This window comes from Mytilinidion resinicola (assembly GCF_010093595.1).
Source record: "Mytilinidion resinicola strain CBS 304.34 unplaced genomic scaffold BDZ99scaffold_3, whole genome shotgun sequence".
Taxonomy (NCBI): domain Eukaryota; kingdom Fungi; phylum Ascomycota; class Dothideomycetes; order Mytilinidiales; family Mytilinidiaceae; genus Mytilinidion; species Mytilinidion resinicola.
In genome coordinates, this window is record NW_022985439.1 from 2,309,171 (window position 1) to 2,330,863 (window position 21,693).

The 21,693-nt window shown below is 51.5% G+C and overlaps 12 protein-coding genes across 12 annotated transcripts; 5 read left to right on the plus strand and 7 right to left on the minus strand.

Moving 5' to 3' along the window:
- Positions 1-162: 162 nt before the first annotated feature.
- Positions 163-1,266, plus strand: BDZ99DRAFT_550056 (uncharacterized protein; the record flags this gene model as incomplete). The annotated part of the gene is made up of 1 exon (XM_033726974.1): positions 163-1,266. Exon 1 carries the CDS (start codon positions 304-306, stop codon positions 1,264-1,266), a length of 963 nt encoding a protein of 320 aa, XP_033582293.1. The 5' UTR covers positions 163-303.
- A 539-nt stretch (positions 1,267-1,805) lies between these two features.
- BDZ99DRAFT_516065 (uncharacterized protein) lies at positions 1,806-2,537 on the plus strand (the record flags this gene model as incomplete). The annotated part of the gene is made up of 1 exon (XM_033725032.1): positions 1,806-2,537. One exon carries the CDS (start codon positions 1,806-1,808, stop codon positions 2,535-2,537), a length of 732 nt encoding a protein of 243 aa, XP_033582294.1.
- A 7-nt stretch (positions 2,538-2,544) lies between these two features.
- Positions 2,545-3,906, minus strand: BDZ99DRAFT_378341 (uncharacterized protein; the record flags this gene model as incomplete). The annotated part of the gene is made up of 3 exons (XM_033715105.1): positions 2,545-3,579; positions 3,637-3,762; positions 3,838-3,906. The coding sequence occupies 3 exons, from the start codon at positions 3,904-3,906 to the stop codon at positions 2,545-2,547; spliced, it is 1,230 nt and encodes a 409-aa protein (XP_033582295.1).
- A 778-nt stretch (positions 3,907-4,684) lies between these two features.
- Positions 4,685-5,941, plus strand: BDZ99DRAFT_459233 (NAD(P)-binding protein). The gene has a single exon (XM_033719117.1). It carries the CDS (start codon positions 4,731-4,733, stop codon positions 5,784-5,786), a length of 1,056 nt encoding a protein of 351 aa, XP_033582296.1. The 5' UTR covers positions 4,685-4,730; the 3' UTR covers positions 5,787-5,941.
- BDZ99DRAFT_459234 (uncharacterized protein) lies at positions 5,847-6,694 on the minus strand. Its single transcript, XM_033719118.1, has one exon. The coding sequence runs from the start codon at positions 6,374-6,376 to the stop codon at positions 6,008-6,010; it is 369 nt and encodes a 122-aa protein (XP_033582297.1). The 5' UTR covers positions 6,377-6,694; the 3' UTR covers positions 5,847-6,007.
- A 735-nt stretch (positions 6,695-7,429) lies between these two features.
- Positions 7,430-8,252, minus strand: BDZ99DRAFT_194094 (uncharacterized protein). Its single transcript, XM_033713182.1, has one exon. It carries the CDS (start codon positions 8,027-8,029, stop codon positions 7,544-7,546), a length of 486 nt encoding a protein of 161 aa, XP_033582298.1. The 5' UTR covers positions 8,030-8,252; the 3' UTR covers positions 7,430-7,543.
- A 486-nt stretch (positions 8,253-8,738) lies between these two features.
- Positions 8,739-10,550, minus strand: BDZ99DRAFT_567200 (uncharacterized protein; the record flags this gene model as incomplete). Its single annotated transcript, XM_033727662.1, has 3 exons — positions 8,739-9,591; positions 9,757-10,066; positions 10,365-10,550. The coding sequence occupies 3 exons, from the start codon at positions 10,548-10,550 to the stop codon at positions 8,849-8,851; spliced, it is 1,239 nt and encodes a 412-aa protein (XP_033582299.1). The 3' UTR covers positions 8,739-8,848.
- Positions 10,551-10,704: 154 nt separating this feature from the next.
- On the minus strand, positions 10,705-10,998 carry BDZ99DRAFT_378421 (uncharacterized protein; the record flags this gene model as incomplete). Its single annotated transcript, XM_033715112.1, has 1 exon — positions 10,705-10,998. A coding segment is annotated over one exon (294 nt), but the record flags the coding sequence as incomplete, so codon positions are not given.
- Positions 10,999-12,752: 1,754 nt separating this feature from the next.
- BDZ99DRAFT_485688 (cytochrome P450) lies at positions 12,753-14,225 on the plus strand (the record flags this gene model as incomplete). Its single annotated transcript, XM_033722727.1, has 4 exons — positions 12,753-12,875; positions 13,198-13,508; positions 13,599-14,022; positions 14,082-14,225. 4 exons carry the CDS (start codon positions 12,753-12,755, stop codon positions 14,223-14,225), a joined length of 1,002 nt encoding a protein of 333 aa, XP_033582301.1.
- Positions 14,226-14,545: 320 nt separating this feature from the next.
- BDZ99DRAFT_550066 (uncharacterized protein) lies at positions 14,546-15,403 on the minus strand (the record flags this gene model as incomplete). The annotated part of the gene is made up of 1 exon (XM_033726975.1): positions 14,546-15,403. The coding sequence occupies one exon, from the start codon at positions 15,401-15,403 to the stop codon at positions 14,843-14,845; it is 561 nt and encodes a 186-aa protein (XP_033582302.1). The 3' UTR covers positions 14,546-14,842.
- A 2,281-nt stretch (positions 15,404-17,684) lies between these two features.
- Positions 17,685-19,838, plus strand: BDZ99DRAFT_459240 (alcohol oxidase). Its single transcript, XM_033719119.1, has 2 exons — positions 17,685-17,891; positions 17,962-19,838. The coding sequence occupies exons 1-2, from the start codon at positions 17,735-17,737 to the stop codon at positions 19,647-19,649; spliced, it is 1,845 nt and encodes a 614-aa protein (XP_033582303.1). The 5' UTR covers positions 17,685-17,734; the 3' UTR covers positions 19,650-19,838.
- Positions 19,839-19,956: 118 nt separating this feature from the next.
- Positions 19,957-20,914, minus strand: BDZ99DRAFT_379363 (terpenoid synthase; the record flags this gene model as incomplete). Its single annotated transcript, XM_033715146.1, has 2 exons — positions 19,957-20,256; positions 20,309-20,914. The coding sequence occupies 2 exons, from the start codon at positions 20,912-20,914 to the stop codon at positions 19,957-19,959; spliced, it is 906 nt and encodes a 301-aa protein (XP_033582304.1).
- Positions 20,915-21,693: the final 779 nt, after the last annotated feature.

The window sequence follows — 21,693 nt, forward strand, 5'->3', positions numbered from 1 at the left end:
AACTCAAGTTCTGCCTTTTAGCCTCCTACCACCGAACCTTTGCAGCCCGGCCTTTCACGTCAACAATCTTAGGCCTCTCCGCTACTGCGTGTGGTGCTTCAACTTACCGGTCGGAACCTGAAGCAACGGGCTGTACGTCGAGCCTGTGCACCCTTTCTTACCCTCGTTAGAGCTGACCCGTTGGTGTATCGAACCTGTTATAATAGTAAGCTCCAATCCAGTGTAGATCGCCTGAAGCATAACCCCTTCCGGTGGCGGTATAAGAGTGTCAACAAATTAACACAATCTCTATAATATCGCAACATGCCTCACTTCGCTATGCGACAGGTCCCGGACAATCTATTCTTTGAATCCATTCTGAGAGTGTCCTGTACATTTTTGCCCGAAATTGAAATCGACGAGGCTCTCGAGCATTATGAGAAGCAAATGAACCGGGTGAAAGCCGCTGGCTTATCTTTCGAAGACTGTGTCGTTCACACATACCTCATACCTAAGAGACCACTGACTGAGATGTTACGCTCTTGGAAAGCTGCACACGAAGCCTTATTCGCTGCAGAAAAAGCTCTTTACAATAGTGTGACTGCAGTCAGCCCCCAAAGCGTGTACGTCCCTACGGTCATGCGTATGCTGCATGTGTCAGTTAAGGCGGCTGTGGTTGTAGCTCGCGGTGCGGATTTCCCCAAGAGCGTGTTTTGGCAACGTTTAGGCCTGCTGCCGCGTAGCGGAAAATACACATGTGGACCCAGCATCCAAAAATACATATGGGCTTTAGTCCGTGTGATAAGATGGGAATTAGATGCTCTTGAAAGCAGGATCGACAACATCGACTACAACAACACAGACATTGTCGAAACCTTAGGCCCCGACGTCCTGTCGAATGACCTGGGTACGGCATTCTGGGGTCCAGCAATCGAGGACCGAGACGACCACGAGGGATGCCTTATCTGCGGGGATCCCTATACCGGAAAGCATCTTGGCATGAAACTTAAGTGCGGACACGTTATGGGAACAAAATGCATGCTCACTTGGGCAAACTCCACGAACAAAAATGCGAATACCTGCCCGAAGTGTAGGACATGGCTATTACCCCCTCGCGCACGTCGACCCGTTAAAGACTGGATAGATGAGTGGATCGAGCGCAAAGAAATAGCTTTGACGCAGCTGGACCAAGTCTGTGCTTTTTACAAAGCAGTAGCTGGAGAAAAACACTACAAGGTATCTGAGCTGCCGGAGTTGGTGGAGGAAGTAAGGCCGCTCCGGAGGTAGATGGGCGATGGGGAGGAGGTTACGACGTTCGTCTGTATGACTACATTTCTCTTTTTGACAGGTGGTTGATTTTACTTCCATGTATAGGGCTAGGGGCGAATGGGTTGGCTCTTGTCTCGAGTTTGAGATGTGGCCTTGGAGTGGTGTTCTACCTATTACTTTCTTGTAAGATGGTGATAGGTCACGTGACCTAGGCTTCGTGTCCGCAGATACGCGTATCGGGATCAACCGAACGACGCCATGGCAGATCGACATAAGCTTCAAATAACCACCAATCAGGCGGCCCGTCCTCTTCACAAGGCGGTGCAAGATAGTCTTGGTTGCAGTTACACGGATTCCGAAGTGGGAAGCATGTGCCGCCAGCGTGAGACGAGGCGTATTTAGACTAAGCAAAGGACTACATTTAAGAACCCTCCTCGGGCCTACATCGCAACGATTCAAAAACCCCAATTTCTTATACACAAGGCCCTTCATTTCCCATTCTGTTCTAGCTCTCTACCAGAGACACCGCACAGCATCATCCATTCCAGATTTCCACCATGACCACCTTAACGCACCACCCCGTGTCCAACACCGCCGCCCCAACCTCATCTGCAGCCCACAATGCCGGATTCCCGCTCACATTCAACCTCTACTTCCACAAAGCGCACCTCCACCTCGGCGAGCACGCTTCGCAGCCCCAGCACTCCGTCAGCCTCCACGCGGGCTTCGGCAGCAAGCCCGAACTCGTGCTCCACAGCGGACCCGACAGGGCGTCGAGCACTCCTCTTGCGACGGCCAAGACGAAAGGCTACCTCTCCAACCAGTCCATCATTACGCTTCCCGCCTACGGCATAAAAGAGCAGCTCCGCGCCCACTGGAGCCTCAAGTCCGCGACGTACTCCTTCTCAATTCCAGTCCAAGACGGCGCCAGCGCACTCCCCGCCCGCTTCGAGTGGCGGCCATCGCGCGGCGACGAAGTCCAGGGGCTGGATAGCTCGAAGTGGACGCGGGGGTGGAAGCTGGTGCGGGTGGACGGCGAGACGGCGGAGGAGCGCGGCGGCAAGCGGAGTGCTAGAGACGCCGGGCTGGCGAGCGCCGGGAGGGAGGTTGTGGCCGTGTGGGCGGACAACGGGAAGCTGAGTATGGATAAGGTTGGGAAGTTCCAGTTTCTGGGTAGGGGTGCGACGGGGGAGCTGGGGGAGCGCTGGGCGATTATGGCGGTTGCGAGTGTTTTGAGGATATGGCAGGTGACGTATGCGGCGACGGCTGCGGCAGTAGCGGCTGCGTAGATGTATTTCAGAACGAACCATTTTTTTGGATTCGAGCGGCTGGTTGTGGCTTTTGTGTATCGTCGCTGGGGTTCAGTCCCACCTGTTCTCGTGCCCATGCAATGTTTTGGTGCCACTCCACCATCGTGGTAAGCTGCGTTTCCGATAATAGCATCTCCGAAATTTCTAGCACTAGCTGCTTCCCAACCCCTACAGCCCACCAAGCTTCCGCGGGGAGGCGTTGTAGGAGAACAGCCCAATGCATGGCGATGAAAAGTGCTAAAGGTTCCATCCGCCTGAAAGAGAGGGCAAATTCTGGACCAGCGAACATGGGGAACGAGATACAGAAGCCCTTGATCGAGTCGTCTGAATCCAGCATAAAACACTCTCCTAGCTGCTTTACGGCTCCTTGATACGGGTGTAGGGACTCATCGATCGCCATAGAGTCACCACAAGCGAGTGCTGCGTCGATGACAGATGAAAGCCGCGCCAACGCAGCTGTCGTTAAGGCATCCAGGTTCTCTGGTCGCATCTTCTGCCTCAATGCAATGCCCGCGCGGAGCGAAGGTTCGGCCGGGCTATTGAGAAGCCACTCAAAATTTACAAGGACGATGGAACCATTACCAAGGAAGAGATTGAAGAGCAAAACCATACGATCCAGCATGCCAAGCCGTTTCTCATCAAATTCATCGTCTTCGACGTGCTTGGACAGCGGGATGGCCATGTTGATGACCGTCAGCATCATCGAGCATTGGTAAATCGAATGGTGCGTTTCTTTGGTGATATTGCAGAGCGCTACACGGAGAGACTGGCTGGCCAGGGCATAGTATCTTGATGCGTGATCAAGGTATGCCCGTTTCTTTGCTTGGTCGATAGCGTCGTCGCCTATCGCTATCTCCAATGCAGCTAGGGCCATGATACCATTCAGGAGATAGTCGTGCTTGAAAGCTGCACGGGGGACCGCGATTTGAAGGTACTGGACATCTTCGGGCAGTATGCACAGACATTTGAAAGTGCTTGTCGACCAACGATGCATCAGTTCTAGCTCGGCCAGTCGGCGCGTCTCAGATGGGTTGCCGCCATCGTCATTGGATGGTGATAGCACGGGGAAAGGTTCGACATCGCTTTTGCTAGATACGCCAGGTCCATCTCGTGTGTCCTGGGGTAATTGCGACTTTTCGTAATTGCAAGTGCTCTCAGTGTTGCGGGCGATACATGCAGCGCATGGAGGCCCTTGCTCGTCGCACTACGGGAGTTAGAATGCAAATCAGGAGACTTCAGGAGCTGGAGACGCGGAAATAGAATTGGGCAAGCCGCATACTTTGACATGCCGCTTCTTGCAGTTTTGACAGCCCTTGCGGGATTTCTTATGCGATTTTCGCTGCTGCATGGCTTGTCTACGAACCTCCTTTCCGATCTGCGCCACGGGAAGGATTTGCCCTGGAAGTGGTACTGCAGAGGGGCCAGGGTATAATGCATTCCCATGGGTGCAGGAGATCCGATGCCGCTGTTGATGATTTATAAGGTACTAGGAGACAAGGTGGTGTTGAAGTGGTGTTGCTGTCAAGCAGGGAGGAACTTGCGAGACGCTATATCCACTAGACCTCGCTCGGAATAATGGAATGATCGACGTCTAGCATACTTCGTAGCGATTGGGTCGATTGAGACCAGACACCTTATTGAGACCATTCAATAGTATTACAGCGAAGGGTCTGGACGGAAGGGAAACTTGAATAAACGCATTTGTAGCGCAATTATTTTGAGAGGCAGGGATAACGCTATACATTTCTAAGCCGCATTATCAATCAGAGTTAGCTGTGAGGCCTCTCGAAAGGCATCTTTCAGCACTCAGTCAAAAATTGCAAACATCTGCGAAGTTCATTGGCCGTGACGCTTAAGAATTAGACATATAGACGCTTGTCTTCGAAAGGTAGGTAGACGCGTTGTTGGTCAGCCGGAATAGTTCTAGCGTCCATGTTCTATATGTGCAGTAAGCGGAGCAAAATGGACGAATTTCCACGGCGCATACGGCTTATCCTTACACAAACTCAGGCAGACGACGTGCATACCCCCTGACACAGCAGTCTCACCCCACCGCTACAATATGTACATAAAAGCTGCACAAATTAGCAATAGCTGTTGCTTATCAATCTTGATTCTTCGTCCTATAAAGCTCCATTTCGCACCGACGATCCATCTCACGACACCACCGCAATGGCCAACACCAAGGGCACGGTCCTCATCACGGGCGCCAATGGCGGCCTCGGATCCGCATTTGCATCCCAATTCCTCGCGTCCCCAGAAGCATCGCTCTACACCGGCCTCTTCGGCGTCCGCAACCCGGCAACAGCCACTACTCTCCAGAGCATTCTTTCCAAATCACCAAATGGCAAACAGCACGAAGCCGTGGCTCTCGACATCAGCACCCTCGCCTCCGTGCGAGCTGGCGCCAAAGCCATCAACGACCGCGTGTCCGCGGGCGCTCTCCCTCCCATCCGCGCGCTGATCCTCAACGCCGCTATCCAGCACACCGGAGGCCAAACTTTCACGAGCGAAGGTCTGGAAGAGACTTTTGCCGTAAACTACCTGTCCAACTTCCTGCTCATCCTGCTCCTCCTACAGAGCATGGACAAAGAAAGCGGCCGCATCGTCATCATCTCGAGCTGGACGCACGATCCCTTGGACCCCCGGAACAACCACGTCACAGATGAAAGCCACAAGACTATCTTCTCCAGCATCGACGCTCTCGCCAAGCCACCCATTGAAGACCGAGAAGGCGCCGGAACCTGGGCGCTGTGGGGTGCAGGTATGCGACGCTATGGCATGAGCAAAACCCTCATGGCGATGCTGATGCCCGAGCTTCAACGACGAATTGATGCCGACCCGGCGCTCTCGAACATCTCGGTCCTCTCAGTCGATCCGGGTGGTATGCCAACAGGGATTGTACGGCACTCACCGCTGCTAATACGCATCATGCTGATTTATGTCTTGCCGCTCTTTACCCCGCTTATGGGTTTGTACGAGTATTTCGTGCCAAATGGCACGCTACGGAGGACTGGCACTTCTGCAAAGGACGTGAGAAGGGCGGCTTTCGATGTGAAGGAGCCGTTGGGGAGGTTTCCGAAGGCTGTGGCGTTGGATGGGTCTGCGGTGGGCGCTCATCAAACGGCGGAGGCATTGGATGAAAAGAAGCAGAAAGAGCTGTGGGCGGGCAGCCTGAAGTATTCGGGACTGAAGGGAGGAGAGACGGTGTTGAAGAACTGGGAGTAGAGAGGTAATGGCGTTGGAACAGCAGGAACGAAGAGCGACGCGGAACCCGAGGGAAGATTTCCTTGCTATAGGTGCTATAGTGGCTTCCTTTTCATTGTCATGTTTAGTTTTCCTACGACTCATCAAGGAAAATCAATTCGATTATCTCACACCTCATTCCTCTTCCTCTGCATGCTTCATGACTATCAAACCACCTCCCCTTCTCTCCTCTCCACTGCCTCCTAACCGACAGGCGTACACGTAATGAACATCAAGCAACCCCCCTCACTTCCAAACGGCCCATGATCCATCCCCGGCTTCCTATACGCATACGCGCCCTTCCTCCAAACCGTCCCGCCTTCCCTTCCCTTGAGGTCCCTCAAATCGCCCTCCACGATGAAGATCTCCTCAATGTAATCGTGCACGAAGTTCTGAATCTCATTTCTCGTATTCGGCTCCCATCGCTGCAGACACATCACACGCCCGGTTGATGGATCGGAGTTGAGGGTCATTTGAGTGATGCCCGGTTCAAGGGGCTCCCAGGTCCGCGGGGAGGTCCCTGGGGGTGGGGTGGTGTAGTGGTGGAATTCGAATTGTTGCATTTTAGACATGTGGGATCGGAGAGTAGACCACTTCTGAGAGAAAATGTTCTTTGGGGAATGAGGGGACCCTGATTTATGATAAGTTGAGTAACGTCACGTGATCAACGCGCTTAGAAATTCATTTACCGAAGCGTCGGGGAATTCGGTCGGCCTTTTTCTTCTTTGGCAACGACTACCTCCCACCTCGACGAATGCCCTTACAATCCAAATGATATGCCCAGACCTATCTCCCGGTGCCGCTTACATCTCTCTTCATTCGCTATCCTCACGCTGTACTTCATCCAGTCTCTTCAACGCCGTTCTCAAATCAGCTCGAGCACGTTTCATAGCTTTCGGGGGCCCCTCAAGCATGGCAGCTTCGACGACCTTGTGAGCCAAGATTAACGGCATCTGATATCTCCTGAACTCTAGTGACGGCCTTGAATCCGCAGTCTTCTACTACTTCATGGAGATTAGTCGACATCTGGATATTGATTTGGTTAAGATTGGTCCGCTGTGTTTCTTTCGTCTTCCGAATCTTTCCCTTCTTGGAAGCCCCGGCACATTCGGAGTTACTGTCGCCTTTCCGCTTTCGTGACTGAGCGGGTTTTGTTACTTCCTTCTCCGCTGTCCCTGCTGGTTTCGGGCGCGCAGATGTTTTAGCGAGTGGAGGTGACTGCGTAATGTCGACTTCGAATCTATGCTGCTCTGTACCAGGCTTCACGGCTGCAGTTGATGAGGGGGGCGAGTCACTACCTAGAGATGTAGACCGCGGCGTTGTAGCATTTGGTTTCCGAGACCGTTGCTGGGTGTGAAATGGTACAATGGCTGGCATTTCTATTGTTTCACCTAGAACAAGAGGCGTTAGTTTGAACGCTGAAGCCAATCCAAGGCATCGCTCACTCTCAAGTCTTTCAATAGTGAAGAGAAATCGCATGCATCGCTTCGCACACATATCTTCCATGACCATGCGTCATACTTGCTGTGTTCGAATCAATATCTTCTTGCCGGTAGATGCTCTACGGTATACCAGCAGCTCTGAATCGCTCCGAAATCTCATGTCTCCCCGTAGGACATCGTTGAAGCGTACGTACGATAGGTGTGCCCGCGTGTACTCTCGTGGAACTGGGGAATTTCTTACTCTCGTAGCAGCGCAGAGAATGTGCTCTGATGTGTCCTGCCTGCGGATCACCAGAGTCACGCCATCGAATGATAGATGCCGCCGTGAAGCATCCTGAACTCGGGCGAGGCCGCAATGGTCTCGGGCCCGCGGCGTCGCCCTCTGTTGTTACATACATGTGCGAGCGCGAGTATACACTTCGTCTTCCATGGGTCTGGAATTTTGACGAAGATGTCGGGAAACCGGACATGAAAGTCTCCCAAAGCGGTCTCAACCTTCGGCTGTAAATCCTTCGATATCGTTTTCCCAAACACTCCGATGTCGCCTAATAAATATTCCATCTCGACGCAAATAGTGACGTACGGATCCTCGAAAAATTTCACGTCCTCGGGAATTCCCAAGCCCTTTTTGATGTATGAAACCTTCCAGGTTTTGCTAGGTGCGGGATTGGCGTAGAGCTCGGCCGGGAGAGGAGGGTCGTCAGGTTCGACTACTGAGTGTGAGTTCGAGGAGGCCGAAGAATGGTTTGAAGTGCTCTTCTTCATCTCCCGCGTTCTCTTCATCTCGGTTTCTCGACTTTCGTTCACCGGCTCCTCCTCTTCACTTCCCTCAACGGCCCCCAATTCCTCTAGGTCTTCGTCATTCTCTGATTCGCCTGTCTGTACGAACTCTTCAGTGCCATCCGAGTCCCCGCTCTCTTCAGACCCGTCAATTTCGAGCACTTCTCTCCCGTCCGTCTCCTCTCCCTCGGTTGCCACGGTCTGTCCCCGTTCATCCTCGGATTCTTGATTATCTCCATCGCCATCTTCATAACCCTCTTGATCCTAGTAGTCGAGCCAAGCCACCACATCCGCCGGCACCGCTTTATCCCTCGACGCGTATTGTTTGATCCTATCTGCCAGCTGTGGTTCCTCCAGTGCTACTTTGATCAACGCGTACCGCACATTGTCTATCGGAGCATATTGCGGATCGCTAAGTTACGTGGAGACACTATTCTCGGCGTGCTGAAGATGCCCTTTCGATCCATCCGAAGGTCGCTCGAACGGGTTGTGTGGTATGTTGTCGCAATCACACTGTCGTCGAGAATCCAAGCCATCGAAAATCAAGTGGGCTTGGCAGGATTCTTGTTCGTCGGTCGCTATTGCAGCGGCGGTCGGTTGATGATGGGATCATCTGGTGGCAGTACTAGAAACGAGGAGGAACGTCACTGGAGCGGGAGAAAAATGGGAGAGGAAGGGTGTTGACGAAGAGTCGCTCAGTGATGCGTAAGGGGCCCCACCATTTAGCGCGTTGGTGTAAAAAGCAATTATAAGTTGGGGCCGCGGCATCGCGAACACACGTGCTCTGGCGTAAACAGATCGAGGAAATCAGCAAGTCTTCTTTTACACAAGCACCATCTCCTCTGGCTCCCCGCGGCCCCAGTGCTCGCCCTCCATAACGCCCGGTACAAATGCTGGCCCAATCAATACGTATCTGCCAGTGCCGTCATCTTGGCGACGCACCACCATGGGTACCGGAACGCCCGCTATGAGAACAACCTTTGTGAAAGGTGGTCCCGACCCTATGTAACCGTTCGATAGAACGAGTAGATTCCTCCTGCCGCCGAATTTGCGAAAGCAGCTTATCATGTACGCAAAAGCGTCGCTGTTCCGTGAAAACGCTTCTAGAAGATGCTCTACTGCCTCCGGTTCTCCATCGAGCACTTTGGGGTTGTGACCGACGAACAATCGATACATTGAGTTGAAGTGAAGAGTATTCGGATCTCTTAGATTTGTCATTCGCCCTTCGAGAACGGGAAAGACCGCTTTTGAGACCGGGCCGTAAGCGTCAACCAAGGGAATTTCTTTTCGCAGGACGGAAATCCACCGGCATATTTCCAAGACCTGGCCGATGAATCGAGAAGACTTCAGTGACGAGGTGTCCGTATCAAGATCGTGTTGTTCTATACTTTCCAAAGGCTTCGAAGATAGCGACACAGCCCCAAAGAATGTTCCCTTGACGGATAGCTCGTAATCTTGTATGAACACGTGTGCCTGCAATCTGGGCGTGGCACTGTGCTCGTTCGTGTTGTAGAGGTACTTGTCATCGACCCAAGTCTCGTCCAAAACGGTTGTCCAGTCCGGAACTCATGACGGTGAATATTTGGTCTGTACCCCGCCCGCATCGATGACTAAATGAAGCAGCGATAGGCGCCAGGTTAACAGGTAGGAAAAAAGCTCCGTGTAGATCCGGCTTTTTGGTTTTGCGTAGTTCAAGGTCGAGAGCGGTACCCCAAGATTTCGCAGTATACCGTAAAGAGCGTAAGAGCGGTCTTTTGGATTGGGAGCAACACGATTACGCAAAGCATAAAGAGCGCCATATAACGGTGTTTCTTTTGAGTCCAGTTTGAGAGTCGATGGGGTTGTTGCGCCGAGGACGTGGATAGGCACAAACCCGTTATCTCGAGACAAGTCGAAAAGGCCAAGACCCGCGAAAACTAATACCAACGATGTACCCCCGATGTAGGTAATGAAAGCATACTTTATTTGGAAATCCTGAGGTTCTCTCTTCGCCAAGCCTTCTTTGAAATGTCTGCGTACCCAATCAAGCCAATAATCAAGCTGGTCGAAGAACGCGAAGGTTAGCTAATCAAGGAGGAGTAACGCGGGCGATATGGCGATAAAGCATAGGAGCGGCAGGAGTAGAGGAGTGCATAATGATAACAAGACTTTGATGGTGTTCCATCCAAAGTCGACGTCTTTGTGGTGCTGCAAGCATGCTTTGAATGATGTTCCTGTTGGCAATACGATGCGAAACTGAACGTCACCCCACCTGACAGGCCGTGTCACATTCATCCAGAGGTCGATGAGAGCTGTCCATTCAGAAACGCAACGGTGGAGAACGGTAGCTTGCGATCACAGTCTCTTCATCAGCTCCTAAACGTCCGTATCTTTCAGTCTTGGGATAGAAAGCATCAAGACCGCGTATAAAGGCATCCCAGTCAACTGCGGCGTCGCCGCAGAGAATGACCAGAGTATAGGCTAGCGCAAGCTCTTGAAATGTCCACGCTCTCTGGCACCAGTCGCGACTGAGGAGGTCTTTCATATCTTCGGCAGCGCATTTTGCCGGAAGTGGTGGTGTGAGTTGCGGAATAGGAAAAAATGTCCCTTGCCATTGTTAGCAGTCTTCGGCTAACTAGAAAAAGCGTGCTACTGGTTTCATTGACCAGATTTCGGAAAATTCGAGTCTTTGGGTTATACTAAAATTTATCCCAGATATAGTGGAAATAAAGAGAAGCCTCATGCCGCTGGAACTTCCGCTTGGCCTTCCGGCTATCTGCTCGTGTATGAGCACTAATCCACGGTATGCCCGCAAGGCATATGTTGTTGGTGGCTAGCGAGGCGGCTTTAAGATATGCCACAACTCTGTCCGATTTGGCATTGCCATGCCCAAGCCGGATGTACACTTGAGTCGCCCAGATGTATATCTCATCCATCAGCGGGATTTGTTTGTTTTTCTCCTCTATATTCTTCTGGTTGATGCATATAGAATCAAACTAGATTGTGATAGAGCCGTACTTTCGACGCAGCTGCCGAAGCGCAAACCGGCACTTCGTGGTGATCTCGATGTCGCAGCCGCTACAGGATATAACATCCAGCGTCATGGAAGAATGTCCTCATACGTAGGATAGTGCTGCAAATTTAGGGCATGTTGCAAGAGATACAACGCGAGTGCCTGAGAGAGGTATGTCATCCGGTTCTCCGCCGGGGCCCTGGGCCCAGGCTGGTAAACCGTCGAGATCAAGGACTCGAATCAGTAGTGGTTCGGAGAGCACAGAAATGGAAGAGCACAATGTTTCTAACGTTCGCGGAGCTGTAGTATACTGGTCAAGGTCGTGGCCAAGGCCGACTTCAATGTCGAGTTCGGTCCATCTTTCGAACTCACGTATTCCTCCGAAGATGTGAGAGGCAGAAAGGCTGCTGGCAATGCACCTTTCTGGGCTTTGGGGCTAATAAGATAGTACTGGAATGTGCATCTCGGTCCCAGCGTGTCCATAAGAAGCACCAAGAGATGCGTTGTTTGGGAGTTGCTCAGTTTTGGGAAGGCCGGATGCCTGGTTTGATGCTAAGAAGCTGCAGATGAGTGCTGGCAATGCAGGAGCTTTCAGCCTTGCATGCCTCGGTCTATTCTGTGCACCTTTGGGGTACGTAATTTTATCGTGTGAGAGCAGGCTCTGACCTCATTGCCACATTTGGATTGCATCAGGGTTCTTTGAGAAGATGCCTTGCGTGCAAGATTGAGTCGGGTCGATGAGGTGCACGTTGATGATGGAAAGGTGTTGTATGCCGATGCAAGTCTAGCCGAGCCCTCATTACAATCACGTGATATTTCAACATCCTCCATAGCTGGCGAGACGAGTTCAAAGAACAAAAATGATAACTAATTATATTCCTTGCTAGATGTGCAGTACAACTCAGACATATGTAGACAGGATCCCAGTAGCCAACTTCAACATGCGCGAACATTCATTTGGATGAAGTATCAAGCAACTGCACATTACATTAGTAGGTCCTAGCTTTGGGCACACAGATATACAACTACTCTAGCTGCGCTCTTGGTCTCCCGACACCATCGTAAGGAGTGCCCTTGGTAACCTGTCCTCAGGTAGTCAAAAGGCAGTGTAATTCCCACTGCGGTGACCTTCACATTGTATATGGCGTTTCCAAAGCCTGTCGGGGTACCCCAAGCAGTTGCAAAGAGTGCCCAAAACTATGTCTCGGTGAAGTACTGTGGTGGTGTGGAGCGGTGCAGTGCACGCAGAGCACCTAGGTAGGAGGAAGAGGAGGAGGTATAGTGCACGCCGTGCACGTAGGCAGAAGGAGCAGGCGTAGTGCATGCAGGTAGAAAAACGATTGATTAAGAAGGCGCCTGTAAGGGCGTGCAGCGCAGCGCAGCTGCGTAGCTAGCTACAAGAAGTGGTGATGGATGATGGATGATGCTCGCCGCAGAACAGCAGCTAGAGCCTAAGGGCCGGAGCGGCGCATTGCCCTCCGCAGGCACGTGCCGTAGGCCACGTGCCTATATCTTTACAGGTACCGTTCTACCTCACCACAGTACTGTAAGATTTTTCCACTTAATGTCTACTTGAGCCAAAATTCAACGGCATTTTCGGTGTTACGGAAGTTTGGAAACTCCTACAACAACCCCCCTTCTATCTTGCGATCATACTAGCGATCTAAACAGCGACCAGAATCATACCCTTCATGCTTCTTTCCCTCCTTTTGGGAGATATGAATGGGAAACATCATGCTAAACTGGCATGCGCTGCACGGGGATTACAACGAAGTTGTTCGAGTGTCGCCGACTTGCGTTTTCATCAACAACGCTGAGGCGTGGCGAGGTTATTCCCTTCTGTGGTTCGCACATCACGTGCGTCACGTGCCGGTTGGTGACAAGTGACCTCTCTAGATATCTATGTGCAGTCAGATAATAAGAAATCTATGGTAAAAGATCCAGCCGTATATTTCCAGTCGAAGGATGGGGCTGCAGATATCGTTTCTACGTATTCAGCCTTAAACTTTGCTCACTGTCAGGTGATCCGGTCAGCACGCTTACCCCTCTAGCTGCCAACGACACCAACCACACACGAATCTGCCGTACACTAAGTCACGCTTTCTCCGAGCAAGCGATCCGTCAGCAAGAATCGATCATATGCTCGTTCATCGACGTCCTTATTCATAAGCTTCACTAGGAAGCTGTCTCTGGCACCACCATCGATCTGAGTAGATGTATGAACTTCACCAACTTTGATGTTATAGGCTCTCTGTGCTTTGGCGAGTCATTCAACGCACTGGAGAATGAAAACTACGGCTTCTGGATTGCAAACTTGTTCCAGGGGTTGAAGGTTGGCAGGATGTTCCGCGTACTGCGGGCATATCCTATAGTCGGACACCCTCTTCTCAGCTTTCCCCAGCTATTCCCAGCGTTGGCTAGAGCGAGGCAGAGGCATACGGAATACACAAAAAACAAGACGGCGAGGCAATTGGATACGCCGTCGGACTGGTAAGACTTTATGAGGTACGGTTTTGTGGCTTTGGGATAAACTCGCGCAGGGATCATGAAGACTACCGGCCTAATCATCATTGCGGGCAGCGAAACCTCAGCAACGTTTCTCAGCGGCGCAGCCTTCTACCTACTCAAAGACGCAGCATGGATAAAGAAACTCCAGCATGGAATACGGACAAGGTTGTGCGACGAGTCGAAGATTTCATTTTTAGCGCTCGGCCGACTAAAGACTCTCAATACCGTTATCCAGGTTACTTTTCGCTTATACTCACCAGTCCCAACCATGCCTCCTCGCTTAGTTTCAGAGGGAGGTGCGGTCATCAACTCTGTCTTCATACCAGCCAGAACGAGGATCGGAGTCGCACAGTATCTTGCTTGCCATTCTTCTCACAACTTCACTGACCCGGAGCGATTTGCTCCTGAACGCTTCCTGGGTCATCCAAAGTTCCAGGACGATAAGCGGACAGTCATCCAGCCATTCTCCACCGGGCCGAGCAACTGCGTAGGTCAGGTATGTAATTCTTAAAAATATTTGTTCAGGCTTTCAAGATGTAAGGCTAACCGTATTAGGACCTGGCATGGACAGAAACACAAGCTATCATGGCTCGACTGATTTGGCACTTCGATATGGAACTCGATAAGAACTCGTTGCTTTGGAACCGCCAGAAGCTCTTCATATTGCGGGACAAGCTGGCCTTAACGGCACACGGTTAACTTTAAGCTGAGAGACTCGTGATTCTAAATAAAGCACTATTGCAGGTGACGACTGAGGTTGAGTGTTGCGGATATTGAAGTACGGTGCTTAGCACGTGACGATTTTGAAAGGGCGTTGGTACCTACACACCCCGTTTTCGGTAAAAGCACACCACCTACACTCTTGGCGTTTCACCGCCTTCCTATTGGCTCGGACTACTTCTCCGGAGCCTCCGATTCGCTTGCTTAACTTGCTTAGTAATTCCAAATGCTCTCTCTAAATGCGGCCATATTGCAGCCTATCCAATTCGTGCAGTCGTATATACAGCCGTACGTGAGCTCGTACGTGAGGCTATACAAATCGGCATGGCTATACAGCCTCCCCGTTTTACAGCACATCCTTTCCAATTTGTGTAGCCTTACGTACGAGCTCACGTACGGCTGTATATACGGCTGTACAAATTAAAAAGGATGCGCCGTAAAACGGAGAGGCCGTATCCCTTAACCCGTCGAGGCGCAACGCTCGGGCCACTTTTTGTAGCCAATCAGATGCACCGCATCGGCCCCTGAGTATGAGAGCTACGGAGAGATGAAAATGTTTGAATTCGTGATTTCTATGTACATATCTGCTTGTAGAGCTAGGCAATGGTGTTGAGCCGGGCTACGTGCTCGCTCCAGCACGTGCCCTCTCTACAGAACGGAATGTTGCATACAGAACAGCCCCAATTCGTTCTTGGCGGCCTTTCACGGCGTTTCCACCCCCTGCTATCCTCTCGCTTCTTCTGTGTTGTATTGACAGATAGCTCAGCAAGAGCTTTTCGAGCGCCAAGATGAGGCTTTGAAGTTGCGCGGTGCTTAGCTGAGCAGCCGGCGCAGGTGGGTTGTTTTGTGAACATTTTAACATGCTGATGCTCATTGACCGGTCTCCAAACAAGATCCATAGGCCCCTTCGCTCTCTGCATAGAATCTTGCTGGCGATAACGAATAGATGCATGTAGGAGCTTGTCTCGTAGGTCTCGACAGAATTGTAGATGAGTATCTTGGCGTAATGCGCGCTCGCCTGAGCCCGGCTCGGGCCTGTATAATAAGAGCATGTAGCTATTGCCCACAACCGTATCCAACAGGAAACTCCACAATGGCTTCCATGTCTTTCTGTGGACACGATTTGTATTATAATAGCTGCGCATCTGGTCTGCCATGTCCACGCCGCACATCCAGAGGTTATACTTATTGATTATCACTGGAATATTAAGCCACGCCTGCGCCTTTTTACTAAATATCTTCACCGTTTAATAATATCCTGTAGCTGTTTTTGTAGGTTGTTTCTGTAGCTTAGCAATGTAATCCTTCCCGTTATGCACGGTAGACAGGAATAAGACTATTATTACATCTTTCCAGGCAAATTCTATTACCTTATAACTCTTTAACAACTCGCTATATAGCGTGCCCCACGGAATTTGCCTATTATAGCTTAACTTAAGGTCTACAAGCGATAGAGAGAAGCTCTCTGCAGGCTTAATCTTCTTCCTCTTTATCTAGTGTTATAAAGCGCTAGATTATTCCTTAATAGCAACAATATTTGTCTTAATTCCTTCCATCTCTTCTCTCTTTATTTTAGTTGTGCGTATAGTGCCAGCTGCTCCTATTCCAAGCTTATAGAGCCTCTTAAATAGCTTTATATTAGAGAAAAGATTATCTAGCTAAACTATGTGCTTATAAGGTGGATAGAGGGGTTAATTTATAATAGAATTATATTATATTAAAAGATTAAGCATAACGGCTTGTGTTTTAGTAAAGCCCTCTATAAGGAATAATTTGTTAAGGTTAATAGGGCCTTTCTTATCTCCCTTAGCATGCTATAGCTAATTAAGAATATAGCCTTAATTTGCAAGAACCTATATTTTAAACCCCTCCGGAGTTAGTTTAGATAGAATATTAACAATTTTGCTAGCCCGTCCTATAAACCTCTGTATTATTTTATTAATAGTAAGGTAAGGGCCTAGGGTCCAGTACATGCGGCTGCGTACTTATAGATACTTAGAGAGCTTATCTATACGCTCAAATGTTAAATAGAATCCATCCTGGGGCATAGGAGAGCACCGAAAGTACCGATTAATCTGCTTAAACCGGGTCTTTGAAATATAGTCTTTCACTATATAGCTAGCACCACGTGATCTAGGGCCCTAATAGTCCTTAACGCGCTTCTCCACGGTAACTCCCATATAAATAAGTGTTCCAAAATAGGCATAGAGCTCGTGCCTTGTAGTTGGCTTCCATGGCCGTGGCAGGCGCACGTCGGTGGGCCGGTGCTGTTCTGCATGCTCGTTTGTCCACTGCACCATCTTCTCCATCATTTCATTGGTGAAGAATAGCTTGAAAATGGCCATAGGATCATGCCGATTAAGACCAGAGGGCATAGAGGCTCTCCCTGGAGCATGCCAACTGTTGATGTGGAGCGGAGAGAACTCGGGCAGCGGCGCCGGCTTTGGGGGGGGGTGTTTTCGCTTGTTTTGTACGAGAATCCTTCCATTTGACATAGTCAATGTCATTTGATGTTCTGGGCATGATTGGGCATCAATTGCTGTCTTTTTAGGTGGGTTCTGGTTGATTGTTATGCCTGACAATGTTTGTTTGTATATCTGAGAATGATGTTCGCTTGGCGTTGGCCCGAGCGTTGCGCCTTAATCGACGGGTTAAGGGATAACCATGCCGATTGTATGGCCTTATGTATAGCCTCACGTACAAGCTCATGTACGCCTAAGTGAATAAGAAAGGCTACACGTGCGGATGCACGTGAGAATAGAGCTCCGGACGAAGTTCCGAGCCGCTCTAGCCAATCAAAAGATTAGGCGAGAGGGGGGGTGTGCTTTTACCAAAATAGGGGGTGTGAAACTACCGAAAAGGGGGTGTGCAGGTACCAACGCCCTTTTGAAAAGAAAGTCCTGGCTCACCGTATAATGGAGAATTGTAGAGGTGGATGAGTTCATATTTATCCACTACTAGCGCGGCCGCTTCTTAAGCGAGCATATGCACGTGACTATGAACGGTAGTGGCCTGCTTTCCCTTTCACAGCTCATTTTCATCTCGTCTACAATAACTTTGCGGGGCACAGCAGAATCCTGCTCAAGACATGGTCCAATCATCTCGAAAGTCGGGAAGACCGAGGTATGCTGGGCCGTGCCGCGTTGGGCAGGGGATGCACTCACGCAGATCCACGGACCTGGTTCGCCCGCACAACCCTAGACCATCGGGGATTCAGGTCGGGGCAGAGGGCTCGCCTTGTGCCGTCCCTCGATTGACAGCAAGCTAGGTCGCCTTCTCCTCGCCCGGCATCGCATTGACGCCACTCCTGCACACCTACGCACTTACGCTCACTCCACGTGATGGCTGATTGCTCGCCTGCCTGCAGGTACAGAGTACCCTCGCTCGAGCTTCGTTCTCGGTTCCTGATTTCTTAACATCCAGCTTGCGCTCTGCCTACCTCTTTACCCGATCTTCCGCCAATTCGTCATCGGGAAATTGAGAAAGCAATGCGTTTCTTGGGGCTAGCATGTGCTGATATCGCGACGACTGCAGCACAGCTTTCGGTAGGACAGCTTTGTGTGGCACTGTGGTCCTTACAGCTCTTCTTTGGCGAGGCTCTCGCACAGCCAGCCTTCGGGCAGCCCGTCACTTATGACTATGTCGGTATGTTACATCGTGTTTCTCAGTCATCCCCTCCGCCAATTGAGCCGAATGACCAACGGTGGCCATGTAGTTATTGGAGGCGGTACTGCTGGCCTAGCCATTGCCTCTCGTCTCGCTCAGGTCGCGTCTGTCGCCGTGATTGAGGCCGGCGGGTTCTACGAGCAGGACAATGGCAACCTCAGTACAATTCCGGGCTACGCTACGGCGATACCGTTTCTCGACACGACCCCATCTTATCCTCGAAACTCATTGATGGATTGGGACTATGTTTCGGTCCCCCAAACGGAGGCTGGAGGCCGTCAAATCCACTACGCCCAAGGCAAGACCCTCGGAGGCTCATCTGCGATCAACACCTTGGCTTTCCACCGCGCAACGTACGGAGCGTACCAGAAATGGGCCGATTTGGTGGGCGATCAAAGCTACACGTTTTGGAACATCCTCCCATTTTTCAAAAAATCTGCATTCTCTTATCCTCCCAACTTCCCTAAGCGCAATACACCAAACGCGACTTTTACCTATGATCTCACGGCCTTCAACGATTTCCTCAGAGGCCCAGTACAGGTGTCATGGGCGCAATGGGTTGATCCAACCATCACATGGCTCGCGAAGGGCATTCGATCTCTCGGCCTGCCGCAGAGTGTACTTGGTCTGAATAGTGGATTCCTGACTGGCACGGGCGCGTACGTCACGACGTCTGTCGATCCATGCGACGCAACGCGATCCTCGTCGCGAACAAGCTACATGGAAAAAATCGGAGTGCCAGCCGGCTTGCAAGTCTACCACCACACGCGCGCGACGAAAATTCTTTTCAGCTCCAAACGCGCAAAGGGCGTCCAGGTCACTACAAACGACAAGTCGTACACTCTGACCGCTAAAAGGGAGGTCATACTCTCAGCCGGCGTCTTTGGCTCCCCGCATCTCCTTTTAGTATCCGGAATCGGCCCTGCGGCAACACTGAACAAATACAACATCCCCGTCATCTCGAACCTCGCCGGCGTCGGCCAGAATCTTTGGGACCAGCTTTACTTCCAAATCATCAACGTCGTCAGCACTCCCTCTGGCGGCCAAGAAATAGCCCTCGACCCAGCAAAGGCCAACAAGCAGTACTACAAGCAGCAATGGGGCCCGCTGAGTTCAGTCTCAGCATACATCTCCTTCGAAAAGATCCCAAGCACGCTCCGCAGCACTTTCTCCCGCGCCACCAAGGTCGCACTCGAGTGGTTTCCTGCGGACTGGCCGGAGGTCGAGTACGTTGCGGGCGCGGCTGCGGGTCCTAATGGAAGCACGTTGGGGGTTTTGAGTGCCTCTCTCACCGCTCCGCTCTCCCGGGGAAGCGTCACGATCAAAAGCGCCGATCCTGCGACGCCGCCAGTCATTGATCTGGGATGGTTTACCAATCCCGCGGACGGCGAGGTTGCGGTTGCTGGGCTGAAGCGAGCACGGCAAGCTTTCAATAGTATTTCAAGTATCAAAGTTGGTCCAGAGGTTGCGCCCGGGGACGCGGTCAAGACGGACGCCCAAATACTCGCATTTGTGAAGAACGCCGCGACGCAGATTTGGCATGCGGGTGCGACTTGTTCGATGGGGAAGAATGGGGATAAGAGGGCGGTTGTGGATTCCAGAGCGAAGGTGTTTGGGGTCGAGGGACTTAGAGTGGTGGATGCGAGTGCGTTTCCGTTTATGGTGCCGGGGCATCCGCAGAGCACTGTGTACATGCTGGCCGAGAAGATTGCGGATGCAATTATTAAGAGAAGGTAAATTTTATAATCAGATGAGAAGGCTATATTAATACTTAATTCGATTTCCCAAGGCAACGTTTTCAACACCGCCGAACGTACTAGAGAATAGCGCTCCACGATATTTTGAACGCGGCTATAGATTCAAGACAGCAGAAAAACAACCCTGGAATACAACAGGAAAATGATATTCTCTAGGTCGAAAGTACAGAAATCAACGCGTACAAAACCAAATATACACCTGAAGTCCTCTTACACGCCGTAGTCTTATAAATCTCTCGTCCCTTTCCCTCTTCAAATATTCCCTTCTCCGCTTTCCGACAACGTTCTCAAAGCGTCATGAGAATATCCCCGGAGCCATCCGCCGCATAATCAACATCATATCGATCCGTCTCCAAAGACCACACGAAGTTCCCAGTGGTGTAATACTTGCACCCATCCACGAAATCTCTCACCTGTGCCTGCATTTTCTCATCAGCATCTGCGTACCGCCTAAACAGCCTCTCCGCCGCTACATCCAGATTTCTAATCTCCGCCGCTACGAACTCAACGACTTCCGCCACAGCGACCTGGATATCGCCCACGTGGGCATATATAATCGGAATAAGCGAGTCAATCGCATCACGTTTCTACTCGCACCATTAGCCCACACTCTGCATCTCCCCGTCGGGTTCTACTCACCACCTCCTTCTTAATCGACACGAGATCATTCGTCGCCGAAATAATCGTATTCGTGCACCTAAAAATCTCCTTCACGTCCTCATCCGCATAAAACTCGAGCGGCAGCTCCATCGCCGCCCACGAGAACTCGTTCAGCGCCAGACACACCGTCACGGCGCTGCTGCCCAGCCGATAGCGCCAGAACTCCTCGAGGGCCGGGATCGGCCCCGCGAGCCGCAGTCGCTGCTCCCGCTCGCTCATCTCCATGAAGTAGCGGATCTCGTCGTAGAACATCGTGCGCTGCGCGAGCGAGTAGCGCTCCCTGACGGCCGCGCCGATGGGCGCGAACATCAGGATGATGCGGTTTGTGACGGGTGGGCGGGCGGCGTCGATGCCGAGCGTGTAGCGCACGTAGGCCAGCGTCTGGTCGCGGTACAGCTGGGCGGCGCCGAAGGCGTTCCACAGCGTGCCGTCGGAGAGGTCGATCTCGTCGTCCCAGATGAAGAGCCACACGACGAGGTAGGTCACGATGCGCAGCTGGGGGAACGGGGCGCAGGGCCACCAGGTGGCGCCAAAGAGGCCAAAATCAGAGGCTTGCAGCGCGGTGAGAATCTTCCCAGGGGGCATCGTGCTGGGGTTCTGGTCAGCGGGAATGCTGGTGGTGGGAGTAGGGCTGACGGAGTGCACGACGGACTGGGGGAGGGGGGTAAGTGGAGCTGGGATTGGGGGCTCGAAGCAATGCGGGTTTCCGGCGTACCTGTCGAGCCATTCTTTGATGTCCACGCGCATGCGATCCACTGCGGGATTGACTTTCGTAGGCCAAGATTGGAACAGAGACGCCATGTTGGGTATGTGGATTGTCTGGCCTCGCAGCGAAGTAAGAACTTTCTTTCGCTGTGCCTGCTGGTCGGGTTTGCTGAGCCACAGCTGGTTCGAGAGAGGCTCGAGCGGGCATGATGCTGGTGTTGTCTCAAAGAGATTTTGCTCGATGGTTGCTGGTGCCATGCCTGCGGTACTGGGACTGGATTTCAGGCCGATCATTTAGGAAGCAAAGGATCGGGACTCGAAAGTCGGGAATGAACTTCTAGAAAAGGACCTTGGTAATGCGAGGTACTTTAGGTTTGTATGAGAGTGGTACGAGATTTTGATCGGACCTTGCCAGCTCGGCTCCCATCAGGAACGAGGCAGCTGTCTCGATTTTTATTCTGCGCTTGACATTTAGGAGATTTACCGACGCTTGACTACGGGGACTATCGAGGTGTGGCTTTCCTCGTTGTCTCGAAGAACAGGCTCTATCCCACCTATCCGATCTCGAGACCGAATTAAACCTCGCAGAAATAGGCCTTCCAACTCCATCGTCGTCCACATAGTGCCTGCATCCGATCAGCGCGAAGGGGCCTCCGTCG

Excerpts from the sequence above, each read along its gene's own strand:
- BDZ99DRAFT_459233 (XM_033719117.1), top strand. The coding sequence starts at position 4,731 with ATGGCCAACACCAAGGGCACGGTCCTCATCACGGGCGCCAATGGCGGC.
- BDZ99DRAFT_459234 (XM_033719118.1), bottom strand. The coding sequence starts at position 6,376 with ATGTCTAAAATGCAACAATTCGAATTCCACCACTACACCACCCCACCC.
- BDZ99DRAFT_194094 (XM_033713182.1), bottom strand. The coding sequence starts at position 8,029 with ATGAAGAGAACGCGGGAGATGAAGAAGAGCACTTCAAACCATTCTTCG.
- BDZ99DRAFT_459240 (XM_033719119.1), top strand. The coding sequence starts at position 17,735 with ATGCGTTTCTTGGGGCTAGCATGTGCTGATATCGCGACGACTGCAGCA. Across the intron at positions 17,892-17,961 it reads CGTCACTTATGACTATGTCG|TTATTGGAGGCGGTACTGCT; the intron begins GTATGTTACATC and ends GTGGCCATGTAG.